At 46.8% G+C, this 19305-nt stretch overlaps 1 protein-coding gene across 1 annotated transcript in view; it reads right to left on the reverse strand.

Moving 5' to 3' along the window:
• Positions 1 to 238: 238 nt before the first annotated feature.
• Positions 239 to 19305, reverse strand: part of LOC123487869 (genetic suppressor element 1-like) — a gene marked incomplete at its 3' end in the record, with an annotated part of 50275 nt that continues 31208 nt past the window's right edge. The window contains exon 2 of the mRNA XM_045218833.1: positions 239 to 436. Within this exon, the coding sequence (XP_045074768.1) occupies positions 239 to 436 (198 nt within the window). The remainder of the gene's footprint in view (positions 437 to 19305) is intronic.

The raw sequence follows: 19305 nt of genomic DNA on the forward strand, positions 1-19305 counted from the left end.
GACAGACGGTTTTTGAATGAGCTTAGCGCCTCAGGGAAGAAGGAGGGAGTGGGAGGAGGGCAAGAAGAGGGGAAGGTTAGGCCATAGGGGTAAGAGGGATTTCTGACACCAGCTGGTTGTACAATGGCTTTAAATGACCCAACATTTCTACACCTTGTATAGGCTTGATAACAATACATCTGGCATTAAGAAACTCTATAATCCTAACTCTGCCTGTCCACATGTGTGTTGCCCTTACCTCGAGGATCCTCGGCCTGTTTGGCCAGTTTACGGAGGGCGGCGGCGAATCCGGAGTGTGCGGACTGGGCCGCCGGGCTCCCATTGGCTACGATAGATCCGTTGAGGGGCGACGGGGTGAGGGGGCTGACCGTCGCCGTGGTGCGAGTTGCAGTGGATATCATTCCTAAGGAAGGTGACTTTGGCTCATGGCTCATGCCTGGAGAGAGGAGAGAGAGGGAGAGAAAGGGTTAATAGACATAATAGACTGATGTATGTCATTTAGAAAGCAATTACAAAGCGCCTGTAGACTGTAGACTAACTCATGCTGTGATTGGTCAACTTATCAGTTGAGGGTTCAGACAGCTGACACTATGGAAACCCCCAGTGACACTGAGCCCTGTGGACTGGAAAATCTCTCTGTCTGTCTGTCTCACACCAGACCTTACACACACACACACACACACACACACACACACACACACACACACACACACACACACACACACACACACACACACACACACACACACACACACACAAGTTACACAGACACATATATAAACACAGACACACACGGTGGTGAGTGAGAGCTGAGTCAGCCAGAGCCCAGGGTTGTCTATATGTCTGTATTCTAGCTGGGGGAGGGGGGCTTTGGGCTTAGACTAGGGGAGTTGGGGTTAAAGGTTATAGGTTACAGGGTGTGTGACCCCTACCTCATGGGGTCCGGTCTGTCTGCCTCAGCCCACACAGCAGCTCTACTTAACATGCTCCAACTGAGCCAGGGCCAATAGAACCCTTTCAAACACACACCATGAGAGAACAGTTTGATAGAGGTAACACACGTGCCAGATCACCTTAATCATCACCATCTTAACGTCATCATCATGACCATTATGATCGTCATTGTGGTGAATGCTACAGTAGAGAACACCAGCTACAAGCTATTTCCAGTTCAATCCACTATTATCATCAAGTCTGATTCACACACACACACTCACTCATACTGACCCATCTACAGCAGTGTGTGTGTGTGCTCACATGCATTTGTGTTTGCGCGCCTGTGTGGGTGTGTGTGTGTTGTTGAATCACAGATAAACATCATAAAGCCTTATATAGTCCTGCATACAGTGTAGTCTGAAAAGTATGTGATCTACGTCTACTCTGAGTATACATTGCCACATTGCCTTCATAATGTTCATAGTGATATAGCACCATCAGTAAACTGGATAGTTGACTTAACTCTATAGTTTAGCACTATGTACAGTACACAGCTGCTCCTATTACCATTACACATCAAGTTATGTTAATATGGTGTCCAAGCTACCCTGTGATCCCCACTCACCCCTCTCTCTTTCCATAACTCTCTCTCTCTCTGCTGAGTGACCTGTAGGACTGCGAGTGGAGTTTTTTTCTCTCCTCTTTTCTCGGTGTCAGATTTACGAGCACACAGTCAGGGGGCGTAGGGGAGTGAGGGTTTCTCTCTCCCACTCTCCCTCCCTCCCTGTTTCTCTCTCTCTCAGTGAAGGGGTGAAAGGGGACACTGTGATGACAGCCCCTGGGCCGGTGGAATCCCTGAATGCCAGAGAGCGGCATGCCGTAGCCCTGAACACACACACACGCAAGCATGCGCACATTTTACATTCGCAAACAAATGGAATAAACACACACATCACAACTCAACTGTCCCATTAACTACAAGTCCCCAGAGTCAGGGGTCATGTTAGGGTCAGAGTAGAGAGCAGCCTGTAGGGACGCAGCGAGATTACACACATACACACACTACAACATCACACACTCAAACGTTACTACCGCACACAATATCTGATTACACACACATACACATTACACACACTCAGTCTTATCAATATCACAGATCCATACTCAAATGGAGCCAAAACCATACCTACCCTCACACACCCACGCACGCACACACACACGCACACACACACACGTACACACTCACTCACTCACAGTAGCATACAGTGTCAATAGCACTAATAGATCTGTAGAGTTATATATAGGTCCACCCCAGAGCCTGGACAGGTCTATTAAAAAACTCTCCTGAGAGAGGTCAGGGATGCGGCGCTGTGTGTGTGCGTGGCTGTCATTGTTTCAGTGTGTGAGGGAGTGTGTGTGTGTCAGTGGGAGAGCGCTGGAGTGGAGTGGAACAGAAGATGGCAGGGGGAGTAGTGTACTGGTGGGTCACAGGAACACAGAGACGGGTGAGAAAATGAGTGGCAACACCTGTGGGGCCACCCTGCCCATAACCTCCCATTCACCCACTGCACTCCGCATGAACCCCAAGCAACGCAATTAATAATGAAATTAACAATGAGCTCCCTTTTCCACACACACACACTCACACAGAGCAACAGCCAGGCACAGCGACCGCTCAGTTCACTGCTGTGACCTCGTCACGACTCCAAAGCCCTGCTCAACCCACCTCTTCTTACAAACACACACACGGATACACACACACACACACACACACACACTCACACACACGGACACACACACACACACACACACACACACGGATACACACACACAGCCTCAGGGCTTTAAAGAAAGAGAGCGCATTCTATCGGTAAACCAGGAACTTTTCACAGAAGCCAATAAGATGGTAATAGACCGCTAGAGAAACACTATACATATGTAAGAAACACAGCCATGCTGCTAGCACACACACACACCCCACACACACACCTCCTCCCTCCCTCACCCCCACACACACACACAAACAAACAGACACACACACAGGGCTAGCGGCGGTTCTCGACCCCCCTCAGAGTAGCAGAGCGAAAGCGGCGGCGGAAGCGGAGGCTCCTTACTGCACAAAGGACTGGAGCTCCCTGGTTCTCCCATCGCTGCATCTTCAGCCAAACCCAGCACACAGACAGAGACACAGTCAAGACACACACCATCTTCTCTTCCTCCTCTCCGTCGCTTCTCTCTCTCTCCTTGTCTTTCTCTCTCTCGCGCACGCTCACTTGGTCGCTCACAAAGACCGTTTGGAGCTTATCTTACGAAGCAACAAACCACACAACTCTGTCTATCTCCTCTCTCTCTCTCTCTCTCGCTCTCTCTCTACCCTCCTCTTTCTCTCGCCAAGTGAAAACAGAAATTCTTAGCCTAGCAGCTGCTGCGATGTCACATGACCTTCCCCCTCCTCCTCTTCCTCTTCCCCTCTCAACCTATAATTCCTGAGCCATTGGGAGATAACAGAGGCATGGATGGATGCCCTGCCAAGGGGAGTGAGAGAGGGGGAGGGGGAGGGGTAGGGGGAGCAAAGGAGGAGGAGGGGAGGGTAGGGGAGGGTGGAGGAGGGAGGGGTGACTGTGTGTGTCAGCTGCCTCTTCTTCCACACACAGCCCCGGTCGTCACATCTGACCCCCCTGTCGGGGAGAGAGGGAGGAGGGGAGGGGGAGGGGTGGTTAAATATGTGAGGCGCTGACACCCTTCCCTCCCCTCCTCCTCCTCCTCTCCCTGGCTGTTAGAAAAAGAGGAGGAGAGAAAGATAGAGACAGAGAGAAAGAGGGAGGGAGGGAGGGAGGGAGGGAGATATATATATAATGCCGGAGGCTAAGGTGGAGGCTTGTTCTGGCCTGTGTTACTGAAACATTGCCCCCACAGCTAGACTGCTAAACACACACACACACACTAAGCAAACACAGCCAGGCTCATGTTCAGATCCAAAAGCTTGGCTTCCAGTGGGAGAGAAAACAGCTTTGATCTGCCCTCTTTATCACCAACCAAGAGCAGACACACACTACAGTTACCTCACATACAGAGCCAGCAGAGGGCTTTATACCACACACACACGTACACACGTACACACATGTATGCACACAACATGCACACAATACTGCTATTTTGCAATATTACTAAGAGTAAATAACAGCAAAAAAGACAAGGGCAACTATAGACCTGTATCTATTTTGAGTGTGCTGTCTAAAGTGCTGGAAAAAATGTATTTATGAACAGACAGAGGAATATACTAGCAAGAATAGTATTTTTATTAACTACAGTCTGGTTTTAGAAAATCCCAATGCACTGACATGCCTATTGTTTTTAACAGACTTTATTAGGAAAGAAGTTGACCGGGGACATTTCTGTGGAATGGTAATGCTGGTTCTGCAGAAGGTGTTTGACACGGTTGATCATAATATCATGCTCTACAAGTTAAAAGCCCTTGGTTTTAACAGCAGGGCCATTGACTGGGTTAAATCCTTTTTAACAGGTAGAGACTAAATGGTGGATGGTAATGGAAAACATTCTAGTGTGAAGGGGATTAGCTGTGGGGTCCCGCAGGGTAGCATCATTGGCCCTCTTCTCTTCCTAATGTACATTAACAATATGAAATCAGCCTGCTCTTGTAATTAGTCTTTGTATGCAGATGACTGGTGTCCCATAAGAACAAAGCCTCAGTGGACGAGATCCTTAGTGCAGAGTTATCCAATAACAGTAAATTACTTTCAGATAACAAACAAGCTTGCAGGGTTCCCTGGTTTTAGTGTCAAAGTGGGCAACTCAGTGGTTACACCAAAAACTTCAGTCAGCTACCTTGGGTGTGAATTGGATAGGTACCTGACTGGTGAGACTATGGCCCTAAAGGTTTTAACAAAGTAAAAAATATTAAATTCCTAGCTCGAACCTCAAAATATCTGAGAGTGACACCTGGCATCTAAAGAATAAGTTACAAAGCAGCCAAAACAAGCTGGTGAGAGTTGTACTTAAACTCCCCCTCGTACTCATCTGGAGGTGGAGTTTTTAATCAGCTAGGCTGGCTATCTGTAGAGAAAAAGGGTCATATTAATTCAACTTGGTCTGGTCCATATAATTATTACAGACTCAGCCCCCAGGTACCTATCGAATTATTTTACTTATATTAGAGATGTCCACCAATACAACACCAGAGCCAGAGACTCTGATATTGCCAGTTTTACATTTAAGAGTCTCTCTGGTAAGAACACCTTGTTATATACCGGCGCTATCTATCTATCTATCTATCTATCTATCTATCTATCTATCTATCTATCTATCATAACAACCCAAAATAGTGGGTGTAATTGTGGTTAGACTAGGCTGGACAGTTAAGGGTTAAAGCTGTGGGTTTGACTTCCCTCTCTCCCACCCTCCCTCCCTCCTCTGGCTGTCATTGCTGGGGTGAATGAGTCGATTCTTTAGTCATTTCCTCCTTCGGTCGCTCGCTACCTTTCTCCGAATGAGAAGTGAGGAGAGAGAGAGAGAAAAAAGAGAGAGAGAGAGGCAGAGCGAAAGAGAGAGAACAAGAGAGTGAAAGAGAGAACTAGAAAGACAAAGAGAGAGAGAGAGACAGAGAGAGAGAGAGAGAAAAAGAGAAACATTGGAAAGAACAAACAAAAAACAGAGCAAACTAGGAATGCTATTTGGCCCTAAACAGAGAGTACACAGTGGCAGAATACCTGACCACTGTGACTGACCCAAACTTAAGGAAAGCTTTGACTATGTACAGACTCAGTGAGCATAGCCTTGCTATTGAGAAAGGCCGCCATAGGCAGACCTGGCTCTCAAGAGAAGACAGGCTATGTGCACACTGCCCACAAAATGAGGTGGAAACTGAGCTGCACTTCCTAACCTCCTGCCAAATGTATGACCATATTAGAGACACATATTTCCCTCAGATTACAGCGATCCACAAAGAATTCGAACACAAACCCAATTTTGATAAACTCCCTTATCTACTGGGTGAAAAACCACAGTGTGCCATCACAGCTGCAAGATTTGTGACCTGTTGCCACAAGAAAAGGGCAACCAGTGAAGAACAAACACCATTGTAAGTAAAATAAACCCATATTTATGTTTATTTATTTTCCCATTTGTACTTTAACTATTTGCACATTGTTACAACACTGTATATATACATAATATGACATTTGAAATGTCTTTATTCTTTTGAAACTTCTGAGTGTAATGTTTACTGTTAATATTTATTGTTTATTTCACTTTTGTTTACTATCTACTTCACTTGCTTTGGCAATGTTAAAACACGTTTCCCATGCCAATAAAGCCCTTAAATTGGAAATGGATGGGTGAGGCAGACAGAGAGAGAGAGAGAGAGAGAGAGAGAGAGAGAGAGAGAGAGAGAGAGAGAGAGAGATTAGTTATGAGAAAAGCAACATGGTGGTCAGTATTGTTCAAAGGGCCACTAAAACTCACGATCTGTCTCTTCTGAGAAAACACAGAGCACCCTTCTCGTCTCTTCCCTCTCTCTCTCTAGCCTCACCCATAACCTCAAAATGATTTTAGAGAAGCGACAAGCTGTTGTGCCTGTTATAATGTGGTTTTTCACTAGAAGCTATGTGTGAACAACCACACTCCCCAACCACACACTGTGTTCTGTGATGATGAGAGAACAGCACTAATGTAGCCCTGTGTCTCTGTGTTATCTCTCTCTGGTGGCAGGTGGCAGTATTACACCATTCTATATTCCATCAGCATAGATGTGGCAAAGGGGTCAATGGAATGCAGACCGCTCCATTTACCAGACTGGTGCACATTCAACAAATCTGATCTAACAAAGTGGATATTTGTCAAATCCGTCATGATTTATGTATTGTAACAGACCCAAAATGTGGTTACTTAAGTCCGATTTTGATATATTTGGCTGTTTTCGCTGCATAACATTTAGAAGTATCCTTTTCATGTTTAGAAGAAGTGACTGCTAAATGTTAGCTCCCGTTCGTATAAGCTGGTTAGCATAGCTAGAATAGTTAGCGGTGGTGTAATGCAGTTGATTGGTGACGATGACATGAACATGTATTTGGGTTGACATTTATACAATAGTTATGCTCCAATTTTTACCTCAATATAGTGTGAAATACACATCTAAACAATAACATAAATGTAGGCTAATTTTGCTGGGGGGCAATGAGGAGATTCTGGATCTTTCCACCATGCATTTCCATGGCAATTCCATTGTTTTGGTAGAATTCAAAATGACCTCTTTACCACATCTATCCCTGCCTGCTTGAAGTAGACTTTTCCCCTAACCTCAGATCTAGGATCATATTACCCAACTGTAATTGGAACCTTAATATCACACCCACTGGTTTGATGTGGTTTGGCTGGTCTAAATATAAGATGGCATCCATTGTCAGGATGTGGATGACTTTGAAGTACGATTCCATGAAACTGTGTGGATGGTCTCAGCCTTATGTAGAGGGGGGTGAAGAAACAACCTGACGTGTATCAGTGGTTACAGAGGAAACGTCTAGGTACCCGATGGAGGTAATAGACTCTAAAATAGTGAGAGAGAGGGTATCTAACAAGCAGTGAGACAGTAGTGGATAAAGAGAGGAGGTTTCTGTACAGGAGGTAGAGCCTGAACAGGTTGGGAGGAAAATCAATGCAGTCGTGTTGGTGTGAGGACTGTGAAGGTAGGGAGAGTGTGTCCGTGTGTCCCTGTGTCCGTGTGTGTGTGTGTGCCCCCAGAGTGTGAGGGAGTGTATCAATGGATGTCAGTGTTTCTGTGCCTGAAATGGAGAGAGTGTAGCACAGAGAGAGAAAGAGAAAGAGGAAGAGGAAGAGGAAGAAAAGAGAGAGGGAGGGAGAGAAAGAATGAGTGGGGGGGAATTTAGTGAGGGTCATTTTCCCATCAGCCTTCAGCACAGCACCCTGCTGAGAGAGACACAGCAGTAGGGCCACAACACACACACACACACACACACACACACACACACACACACACACACTATGAAACAGGATTAACCCAGACAATCCTTATGAAGCGGATTACAGGACACAACACAGCTGTCATAATGATAAGATAACCAGGAGACACACACAACCAACCACTCCTATACTACACATACTAAATGTACCTGTCTGAACAGTTCAATGCCAACAGTAGAAACTAAGGGCCTACTGCTTAGTTCGTTGAAATACTCAAGACAATGTAGGCCTACTCTTCATTGACACAACTCGTCTAGATCATCCACAGTAAACAGTATTGGTCATACAGACACAGCATGAGTCATGAGGACAGTGTTGTCCATGGTAATAAGTCCTACTTCTCCTTAAACACCAGACACGTGTCACCACCACACGCCACACATTGCAGCAGGTCTAGCGGTTCTCAGAAGGCTGGGAGAGAAGGATGTCCTTCCTAGCTGTTATACTGTCTTTGGCCAGCAGATGGCGGTGCATCATAGAGATAGGGAGAGGGAGTCCCCAGCCCTACAGCAGCAGTTCTATAGTGAGCAGTGTGCTCCATATACAGTAGCATACCCTGAAGACCAGAGGCAGGCTACTGGGTTATGGCTGACTTCAGCTTGACAGAACTGTGACATGGAGAGAACACATATGGAACCAGTTAGGAGGAAGACCAATTCAATACATCGTTATTGAATCATCATTGGGCTATATGTTAGTGATGTCAATACTATGGAAATAGAATTAATAGAACGGGCTTGGAACATCTAACCCTGGAATTCTACTGGTAAATTCATGGGCCGCCTGGCATTGTGATGCAATAATTTCCATGGTAATGTAGAATGATTCAACAAATCAAAGCACAGATTGATGGGTACACTTCCTGCTTTTACTTCCTGCTTTGTTCCTATGGGTTCACTCGCAATGGCCACCCATTATGCTGTCACTGACTTGAATGGGGATTGCTGTTCTATTAATTATATTTCTATGGTCAAAACACTGTCAATAATATGACACTGGGTCAGTAGTTCAGTAGGGGTTAAATATCTCTGTTCTCAGTAGCTTTACTCAAGTTCTAATGGAAAAGGGCTTGAAGGGCTCAGTTAAACATCACCCAGAGCCCTTGGTACACTTAACCCTTTCTAGGCTTCCCTGCCCTGGAGAAAAACATAGCAAAGCTTTCAGAAGGAAAGCAGATTAATACCACACACACACACACACACACACAGGAGCACGCATGCGCACACACACATAACTGATGGCTAACTGACATACAGTAAACAGACTGTTGTATCGTCCTGCTGTGAGAAAAGCCGATCACTAACAAACAAACGCACAGACACACCGGAAAAATCAACAAACACACACACCCTGTTCTGCTCTCTTGCTGCATGGAATGCAGATTACACACACACACGCACAAACACACACACACACTGACAGAGTAAATCCTCTTGGCTCCTGTGTGCCCTGGCCAGTGCAGAGATAATAGTCAGGCAGCTCTTGAGGGCCGTTAATCTTTAACCAGGAAGGGATTTGACTATCAGCTAGTTAAAACAACCAATGGAGATACATACTGTCTGACAGATAGGCGGCTGCCTATCTATCAGATCCAGCTGCTAGGCTCAGTCCAACCCAGCCCTACTCACTGGAGGTAAAGCACACATCTAGGATCAGATTACCCTAACATTAACCCAACTCAGTCCAGTATAGTCCTGGCTAATCTAGCCTCCATGGGTATAGAATCTCTCCTCTCTTTCCCAACCACACAGTCACAGTCTGGCCAAACCTAGACCTGATTATTAGTTTAGTACATTAGCACAGAGGAGTACTACTGGTGAAACAGACTAGCATTAGAGCTACATGCTAGCAGCTACTGTAGTTCAGTCATGAAGAGGAGACCTTCTCTGAGGTCAAAAACAAAGGATGAGTAGGAGGAGAAGGGGTCAGGGGTGAAAGTTCAGGGGTGAAGGAGGAGGGGTGATCTGACCTACTTAACCCCACTAACAGGGGCCTCTCATCAGCCATGATCCCTGCTGCTATGGCCTCTTTGAACAAGGATCCTGGTCCTCTACAAAGACCCAGAGCTCCAGGCAGAGGAAGGACATTTGGAGGACTTAGCCCCAGGACAGGGCACCTTACTGGGGTTAAAGAGAACCCCACACATGAACACAAACACAAACACACACACTTTCAGATACACCACACCAGGATAAACCTGCTCTGGTAGTTCCAGGACTGCTTGACTTCTGAGATGAGATCTAGCCCCAGGTGTGTGTTTGTGCCCACACTCTCTCTAATACACTGCCACATCATCAAGAATATGAGACGCCATCTATAAGGCTGCTGAGCTAGACAATCAGAGAGGTCAACTGATGAGACAGACAGAGAGAGAGAGAGAGAGAGAGAGAGAGAGAGAGAGAGAGAGAGAGAGAGAGAGAGAGAGAGAGAGAGAGAGAGAGGACAGACAGACAGACAGACAGACAGACAGACAGAGAGAGAGTATGTACAGACTCAGTGAGCATAGCCTCGCTATTGAGAAAGGCCGCCAAAGGCAGACCTGGCTCTCAAGAGAAGACAGACTATGTGCACACTGCCCACAAAATGAGGTGGAAACTGAGCTGCACTTCCTAACCTCCTGCCAAATGTATGGCCATATTAGAGACACATATTTCCCTCAGATTACACAGACCCACAAAGTATTAGAAAACAAATCCAATTTTGATAAACTCCCATACAGTGAGGGGAAAAAGTATTTGATCCCCTGCTGATTTTGTATGTTTGCCCACTGACAAAGAAATGATCAGTCTATAATTTTAATGGTAGGTTTATTTGAACAGTGAGAGACAGAATAACAACAAAAAAATACAGAAAAACGCATGTCAAAAATGTTATAAATTGATTTGCATTTTAATGAGGGAAATAAGTATTTAACCCCCTCTCAATCAGAAAGATTTCTGGCTCCCAGGTGTCTTTTATACAGGTAACAAACTGAGATTAGGAGCACACTATTAAAGGGAGTGCTCCTAATCTCAGTTTGTTACCTGTATAAAAGACACCTGTCCACAGAATCAATCAATCAATCAGATTCCAAACTCTCCACCATGGCCAAGACCAAAGAGCTCTCCAAGGATGTCAAAATGGAGCTCTTTGGCATCAACTCAACTCGCCGTGCTTGGAGGAGGAGGAATGCTGCCTATGACCCCAAGAACACCATCCCCACTGTCAAACATGGAGGTGGAAACATTATACTTTGAGGGTGTTTTTCTGCTAAGGGGACAGGACAACTTCACCGCATCAAAGGGACGATGGACGGGGCCATGTACCGTCAAATCTTGGGTGAGAACCTCCTTCCCTCAGCCAGGGCATTGAAAATGGGTCGTGGATGGGTATTCCAGCATGACAATGAGCCAAAACACACGGCCAAGGCAACAAAAGAGTGGCTCAAGAAGAAGCACATTAAGGTCCTGGAGTGTCCTAGCCAGTCTCCAGACCTTAATCCCATAGAAAATCTGTGGAGGGAGCTGAAGGTTCGAGTTGCCAAACGTCAGCCTCAAAACCTTAATGACTTGGAGAAGATCTGCAAAGAGGAGTGGGACAAAATCCCTCCTGAGATGTGTGCAAACCTGGTGGCCAACTACAAGAAACATCTGACTTCTGTGATTGCCAACAAGGGTTTTGCCACCAAGTACTAAGTCATGTTTTGCAGAGGGGTCAAATACTTATTTCCCTCATTAAAATGCAAATCAATGTATAACATTTTTACATGCGTTTTTCTGGATTTTTGTTGTTGTTATTCTGTCTCTCACTGTTCAAATAACCTACCATTAAAATTATAGACTGATCATGTCTTTGTCAGTGGGCAAACGTACAAAATCAGCAGGGGATCAAATACTTTTTTTCCCCTCACTGTACAGGTGTCACCAAAGTATGCATCACAGCTCACTGATTTGGAGCTGAGGGGAAGAGGAGAGAAGGAGGTGATGTGTCCTGGTGAATTCAAACACAGGCCCTGGGCATTAGGATGATATCTCAATAGCTTAACATGCTCTCTCACACTCCGCTCTCACAACTACTGGAGGAGTAAAAAGTGCGATAAAGGTGAAAGCAAAATGTAGAAGCTTCACACAGTCCAGTTCTTTACAGACAAAGGTCAGACGTTAAAGAAAGGGGAGTGATATGTTCCACAAGCAACACGATGTAAGTAACAGGTTTGTCAGTGGGCAAACGTACAAAATCAGCAGGGGATCAAATACTTTTTTCCCTCACTGTATCTATGAGTGAAATACCAAAGTGTGCAATCACAGCAGCATGATTTGTGACCTGTTGCCACAAGAAAAGGGCAACCAGTGAAGAACAAACACCATTGTAAATACAACCTATATTTATGTTATTTATTTTCCCTATTTGCACATCATTACAACACTGTATAAAGGCATAATATGACATTTGAAATGTCTTTATTCTTTTGGAACTTTTGTGAGTAATGTTTACTGTTCATTTTTTAATATTTATTTCACTTTTGTTTATTATCTATTTCACTTGCTTTGGCAATGTAAACATATGTTTCCCATGCCAATAACGCCCCTTAAATTGAAATTGAATTGAGAGAGAGAGAGAGTCAGAGACAGAGACAGAGACAGAGAGAGAGAGACAGAGAGAGAGAGACAGAGAGAGAGAGAGAGAGAGAGAGAGAGAGAGAGAGAGAGAGAGAGAGAGAGAGAGAGAGAGGGTCCAGTAGTTAGATTGTAGAGTATTCTAGTGTGTCTGTCTGTATGCCTGTGCTCTATCATTACACGGCAGGCCTCCATTCACCTCCATTATAGAGTTATAGCAGACAGCAGGAGAGTACAGCTCCTTCTGACCCTGCACACACACACACACACACACACACACAGACTCAGACGCACACACACCACAAGGCTCTTTGTGAAAGCGGTGCTCCTGCATTAGAGGAGAGCAGCCTTTCTGTCTCTTACGCAGTGGGGGTCTGGTCTACCAGTCTGGTCTATCAGCCCAGTGGGGGTCTGATCTACCAGTCTGGTCTATCAGCCCAGTGGGGGTTTGGTCTAGCAGTCTGGTCTATCAGCCCAGTGGGGGTCTGGTCTAGCAGTCTGGTCTATCAGCCCAGTGGCGGTCTGGTCTACCAGTCTGGTCTATCAGCCCAGTGGGGGTCTGGTCTGTCAGTCTGGTCTATCTCTGGTCTATGAGTCTGGCCTATCAGCCCAGTGGGGTCTGGTCTGCCAGTCTGGTCTATCAGCCCATTGGGGGTCTGGTCTGCCAGTCTGGTCTATCAGCCCAGTGGGGGTCTGGTCTACCAGTCTGGTTTATCAGCCCATTGGGGGTCTGGTCTACCAGTCTGGTCTATCAGCCCATTGGGGGTCTGGTCTGTCAGTCTGGTCTATCAGCCCAGTGGGGGTCTGGTCTATCAGTCTGGTCTATCAGCCCATTGGGGGTCTGGTCTGTCAGTCTGGTCTATCAGCCCAGTGGGGGTCTACCAGTCTGGTCTATCAGCCCAGTGGGGGTCTGGTCTGTCAGCCCAGTGGGGGTCTGGTCTGTCAGTCTGGTCTATCAGCCCAGTGGGGGTCTGGTCTGTCAATCTGGTCTATCAGCCCAGTGGGGGTCTGGTCTGTCAGTCTGGTCTATCAGCCCAGTGGGGGTCTGGTCTGTCAGCCTGGTCTATCAGCCCAGTGGGGGTCTGGTCTGTCAGCCTGGTCTATCAGCCCAGTGGGGGTCTGGTCTACCAGCCTGGTCTATCAGCCCAGTGGGGGTCTGGTCTACCAGTCTGGTCTATCAGCCCAGTGGGGGTCTGGTCTACCAGTCTGGTCTATCAGCCGAGTGGGGGTCTGGTCTACCAGCCTGGTCTATCAGCCCAGTGGGGGTCTGGTCTACCAGCCTGGTCTATCAGCCCAGTGGGGGTCTGGTCTACCAGCCTGGTCTATCAGCCCAGTGGGGGTCTGGTCTGCCAGTCTGGTCTATCAGCCCAGTGGGGGTCTGGTCTGTCAGCCTGGTCTATCAGCCCAGTGGGGGTCTGGTCTGTCAGCCTGGTCTATCAGCCCAGTGGGGGTCTGGTCTGCCAGCCTGGTCTATCAGCCCAGTGGGGGTCTGGTCTACCAGCCTGGTCTATCAGCCCAGTGGGGGGTCTGGTCTACCAGCCTGGTCTATCAGCCCAGTGGGGGTCTAGTCTACCAGTCTGGTCTATAGCACAGTGGGTTCTGTAGCCAGCTGGTCTATCAGCCAAGGTAGTGGGTTCGTCCGGGACCACCCGAATGTATGCACGCTGACTGTAAGTCGCAGTCTGCTATGGCATATTATAGAAGCTTGGTGCTGTGTGTGTATGTGTGCCATTATTCACCACCCCTACTTCCATTCCTCTCTTTTTCTGTCCTCCACTCTCACTCTGTATTCATCCCTCCCCTACACTCCCCCTTCTTCTCTTCTCTCCATATGTACTTGCCTGGCTCGGCATAAAAGCACATCAATGAGAGGGAAGGGATTCTGCTTAGAAAGGATCTCTCTCTCTCAAACATACACACGTACCACCAAGTGTGAAATTGTCTCCAGGGCATATCTACGAGCTTTCTGTCTGTCCCTCTCCTCCATGTTCCCCTCCTCCTCTCCTCCCCTCTTTTTTACCATCCTCTCTCAGCCCCCGTTAATTAAACAGAGGTTCTCTTTAGGGCTAGATCTCATCTAACAAAGTATTCTGACACATACACAAAGTATTCTGACACATACACAAAGTATTGTGACACATACACAAAATATTGTGACACATACACAAAGTATTCTATTCTGACACATACATAAAGTATTCTGACACATACCCAAAGTATTCTGACACAGTGTATATGTGTCAGTATTCTCTGAAACAGCAGTGTGGGCGTATGACACAACAGCTTGGTAACGCCTTGGTCACACACACACACACACACACACACACACACACACACACACACACACACACACACACACACACACAGAAACCCAACCACGAACACTTCACTCACACAGACTGTGACTTACCGCTCCACTGCACCACTCTGTCTGTGTGTCTGTGTGTCTGTGTGTCTGGACCAGGCCCAGGGCCTTGGCTGGTGTCTGAGTGGCTGTGGCCACTGTGGGGTAGATGGCCCCACTGCTGTCATGGTGGTGGAGCCAGACCCAGCCCAGCTGTAAGCCTGATAGCAGGTAGCCCAGAGCTACTGGGCTACGGGCCTGGAGTGGTAGAGCATGCACCTGCTCCCATCATGGAGGGTCCAACTGACACACACACAAAGACACACACACAGGTAGATGCAGACACACAGATACAAACACCAAAGGCAGAATCACAGAGAAAGATAAACAGCATATACAAATACACCAAAACAGACAGACACAAACCCTGACACACACTGACACATAGACAAAGACACACACAAGGCCCAGCCAGCTGTGGAGCTTATCATCGTAACTGCACCTGCCAGCCTGTTCAGTCTACCTCCAGCAATGACATCTCTCCTCAACCACAGTCATACAACACACTACATCCTTACTCACACTCTGAACCATACACCACCAAGTACACTACTGTTGTTCTTGTTGTCTCTACTGGTCATCTTTTTTTTCCCCAGACTGCCTTAGCTCTCCCCCTACTAATCTCCTTCACTCGTCACCTCCCTCTCCCCTTATCTCAACCCCTCCTTTCTCTCTCTCTCTCTCTCTCTGATGAAGTGTGCAGGGTTATGGTTGGCTAATTATCTCTCCCAGTGCTCTGCCAGGGACAGGGATCCATGGTGACTCCAGAAGCAGTTACACTCACGCACGCACACGCACACACACACACACACACACATTACAGCCTCACAGCCTGGCTACTCACTGCAACGACCACCCTCTGTTATTGGGGGAAGGGTTGGGGTCCTCTGTGTATGTGTGTGTCTTTTGCCCTTGTGTGGATGATGGATGGCTGCTGGTGTCGTCCCTACAGGCGAGTCGGAGAGGAGAACCCGTCGCCATGGCCACACAGTCTCTCGCCATTAGTGATAAAAGCAACGGCTGATGGGTAGGAGAGTCTACTCAGAGTAAATAGGGCAGAGTGGAGCTCCCTCCCTTAACACACTCTGGGTCATATTTATAGCAGATCTAGGATCAGCTTTCCCTAAAACAAATACTAACCTATCCATGAGAAGAAAAAAAAGCCTCTATGGGTTTAGTGAGGCCGTTGAGGACAGGAGCTGCAGCCTAGACTAGACGACAGAGGTAGATGCATGTAAGGTATTTCTCCTCCACTGATAATATCCTCTTCACACAAACAAGGAAACACACACACACCATATGACACTCAGCTGATGTAGCAGATGCCAGTGGCACTTCCAGTCTGTTTATAATGACAGCCTTTCTCTCCCTGCTCACCCTCAGGAGGCCTCTGACAGACTAGCACATGACTAGAAAGAGAGAGAGAGAGAGAGAGAGAGAGAGAGAGAGAGAGAGAGAGAGAGAGAGAGAGAGAGAGAGAGAGAGAGAGAGAGAGAGAGAGAGAGAGAGAGAGAGAGAGAGAGAGAGAGAGAGAGAGAGAGAGAGAGAGAGAGAGAGAGAGAGAGAGAGAGAGAGAGAGAGAGAGAGAGAGAGAGAGAGAGAGAGAGAGAGAGAGGGAGAGAGAGAGAGAGAGAGAGAGAGAGAGAGAGAGAGAGAGAGAGAGAGAGAGAGAGAGAAGAGAGAGAGAGAGAGAGAGAGAGAGAGAGAGAGAGAGAGAGAGAGAGAGAGAGAGAGAGAGAGAGAGAGAGAGAGAGAGAGAGGGAAAGAAGAAAGAGAGAGCCAGATGGGGAGAAGAAGTAAGAGACAGCAATAGAAAAAGAAGAGTGGAAAAAGGGAGACATTCTGTAGTGAGAGGGAAAATACGAGGAGAGAAGGACAGATAAGGACTTTTCTCTGGAATTTGACAAAATATACCCACACACCACACAAGAACATTCACACAGAGTGAATGAAGGGCGTAACTTTACTCTGCTTTGTGAACTCTACATTGTTTCACAGAGTTCGCTTTTAAAGTGACAAGGCACAGTGTGTGTTTGGCTACGTGTGTGAGTTTGGCTTGGCCAGTGTGTGTGTGTGTGTGTGTGTCTGGTGTGTGTTATCTGTGCCTCCCGTGTGGCCTGTGCAGAGTTTGTTTGGCCAGTGCTTATCAGACCTGGGGGCTTTAGCTACAGCAGCTAACAACACACACACACACACAGCTAAACACACACACACTACTCCTCTGTACTCTTCAGTTATTGCTTCGCTACTGGGTTAGCTAATGTTGGACCTGAGAAATGACACGTCCTACTACTTTCACATTGTTCCTGTGTGCTCTTCTCTACTGAAAGAAAAGCTGTCTGCTCAGTCTCAGATCAGGGAAAGGAAACCACTCAGTCTAGTGCTGCAGGAGACTAGAAGGCTGAGACATTTTATTAGCTCACAATAAATCAATTCAATTTAGATTAATTGGCATGACTACTCCAATGTTGCCAAAGCAGTATGCACTACAATATAAACCAGAAATAATACTAAACCACGGTATTAAATTGCAATACAAACTAATGACAAACAATAACACCAAAACAACGCACACGCACGCACACACACGTTTCTGTTGGTGAGGATCAGTCAGAGGTCAGGTGTCCTGTTCCTGGGGCATGCGGGGACAGATCAGGTGACTGGTGATAACATCTGGTGCCTACTGGGAGAATTGTGTGTGTGTGTGTGTGTGTGTGTGTGTGTGTGGACGTGTTTAACTATTCTTGTGCAGAAGTCCCCACAAGAACAGTAAACAAAAAATAATTGACGAACTGGGGACATTTTGTTGGTCCCCACGGGGTCAAATGCTATTTCTAGGGGGTTTAGGGTTAAGGTTAGAATTAGTGTTAGAATTATGTTAAGGGTTAGGGTTAGTTTTAGGGTTTGGATTAGGAGCTAGGGTTAAGGTTAGGTTTCTGGGTTAAGGTTAGGTTTAGGGTTAAGGTTAAGGTTAGGGAAAATAGGATTTTGAATGAATTGTGTGTCCCCACAAGGTTAGCTGTACAAGATTGTGTGTGGGGGAGCTGAGGATTTTGAAGGTTTTTTCTCTGTTAATGCTGGATCAAACTTTCCTTTTCTCCTATTACTTCATATGGTCACTTCCTGCCATCCAGGACCTCTATACCAGGCGGTGTCAGAGGAAGGCCCTAAAAATTGTCAAAGACTCCAGCCATAGACTGTTCTCTCTGCTACTGCACGGCAAGCGGTACCGGAGCGCCAAGTCTAGGTCCAAGAGGCTTCTAAACAGCTTCTACCCCCAAGCCATAAGACTCCTGAACATCTAATCAAATGGCTACCCAGACTATTTGCATTTTTTTGGTATTATTTCTTAAAACAGCATTGTTGGTTAAGGGCTTGTAAGTAAGCATTTCACTGTAAGGTCTACACCTGTTCTATTCGGCGCATGTGACAAATACAAATTTGATTGGATTTACACAAGCTGAACGATTTACATATGTGCCAACAACACAATCGGCATTCCGCCAAGGGTTTTACAAAGAGGTCTGCTTTGTGTGTGTGTCTGTGTGCAAAAGAGGATTGATGGTGTGTGTATGTATGAGAAAGGTGTGTGTGTGTCACTAGGTTGGCACATGAGTGCCGTTCCCTATCCACCCTGGAAAGCAGGAGTAAACCTACACACACGCGACATTGCGACAAAGTGACGTTAAACCACTGAGCAGAGTGTGACACAGGGACACGGTGTGTGTGTGTGTGTGTGACGATGTGTGTCACTAAACGGTCGCAGAGTAACGATCTCACAGATCAGGTTGGGCCTGTTCCATCACACACACAGTGAGCAGGACGGATGTCACACACATCATCACCTCAGGGACTAGAGCATGGGTGTCAAACCAATATGTTCCTCTACCAGACTCTTTTACTTTCAACCTGACACTCCATTCATCAATGAGTGTTAGATCAGCTGGGGGGGGGAGAGGTGAGCAACGGCAGTGGGTATGTGAAAGGGGGTAATGGACCCCTAGGGTGTGGTTTATGGCATGTTTGTAATGTTGGTGCTACTCTTCCTGTTTACTGTTTATCCTTCCCTGTTTTACTCCTCTGCTTTACACCTCTGTTTCATCCTGCTGTTTCTACACCATGAGTGCGTGTGTGGAAGGGGGGCAAACAGGCATAGTTAAAAGACGGGCCTGCACACACACCCCTCCCCGGCGCCTGGAGTGAAAGCCTGTCAACCAGAGCCCACATTACCCCATCACCACAGAATCCTCCTAAGACTAACACAACTCCATGAGAGACAGAGAGAGAGAGAGAGAGAGAGAGAGAGAGAGAGAGAGAGAGAGAGAGAGAGAGAGAGAGAGAGAGAGAGAGAGAGAGAGAGAGAGAGAGAGAGAG

The sequence above is a fragment of the Coregonus clupeaformis genome, unplaced genomic scaffold, assembly GCF_020615455.1.
Source record: "Coregonus clupeaformis isolate EN_2021a unplaced genomic scaffold, ASM2061545v1 scaf1842, whole genome shotgun sequence".
In the NCBI taxonomy this organism is placed as follows: domain Eukaryota; kingdom Metazoa; phylum Chordata; class Actinopteri; order Salmoniformes; family Salmonidae; genus Coregonus; species Coregonus clupeaformis.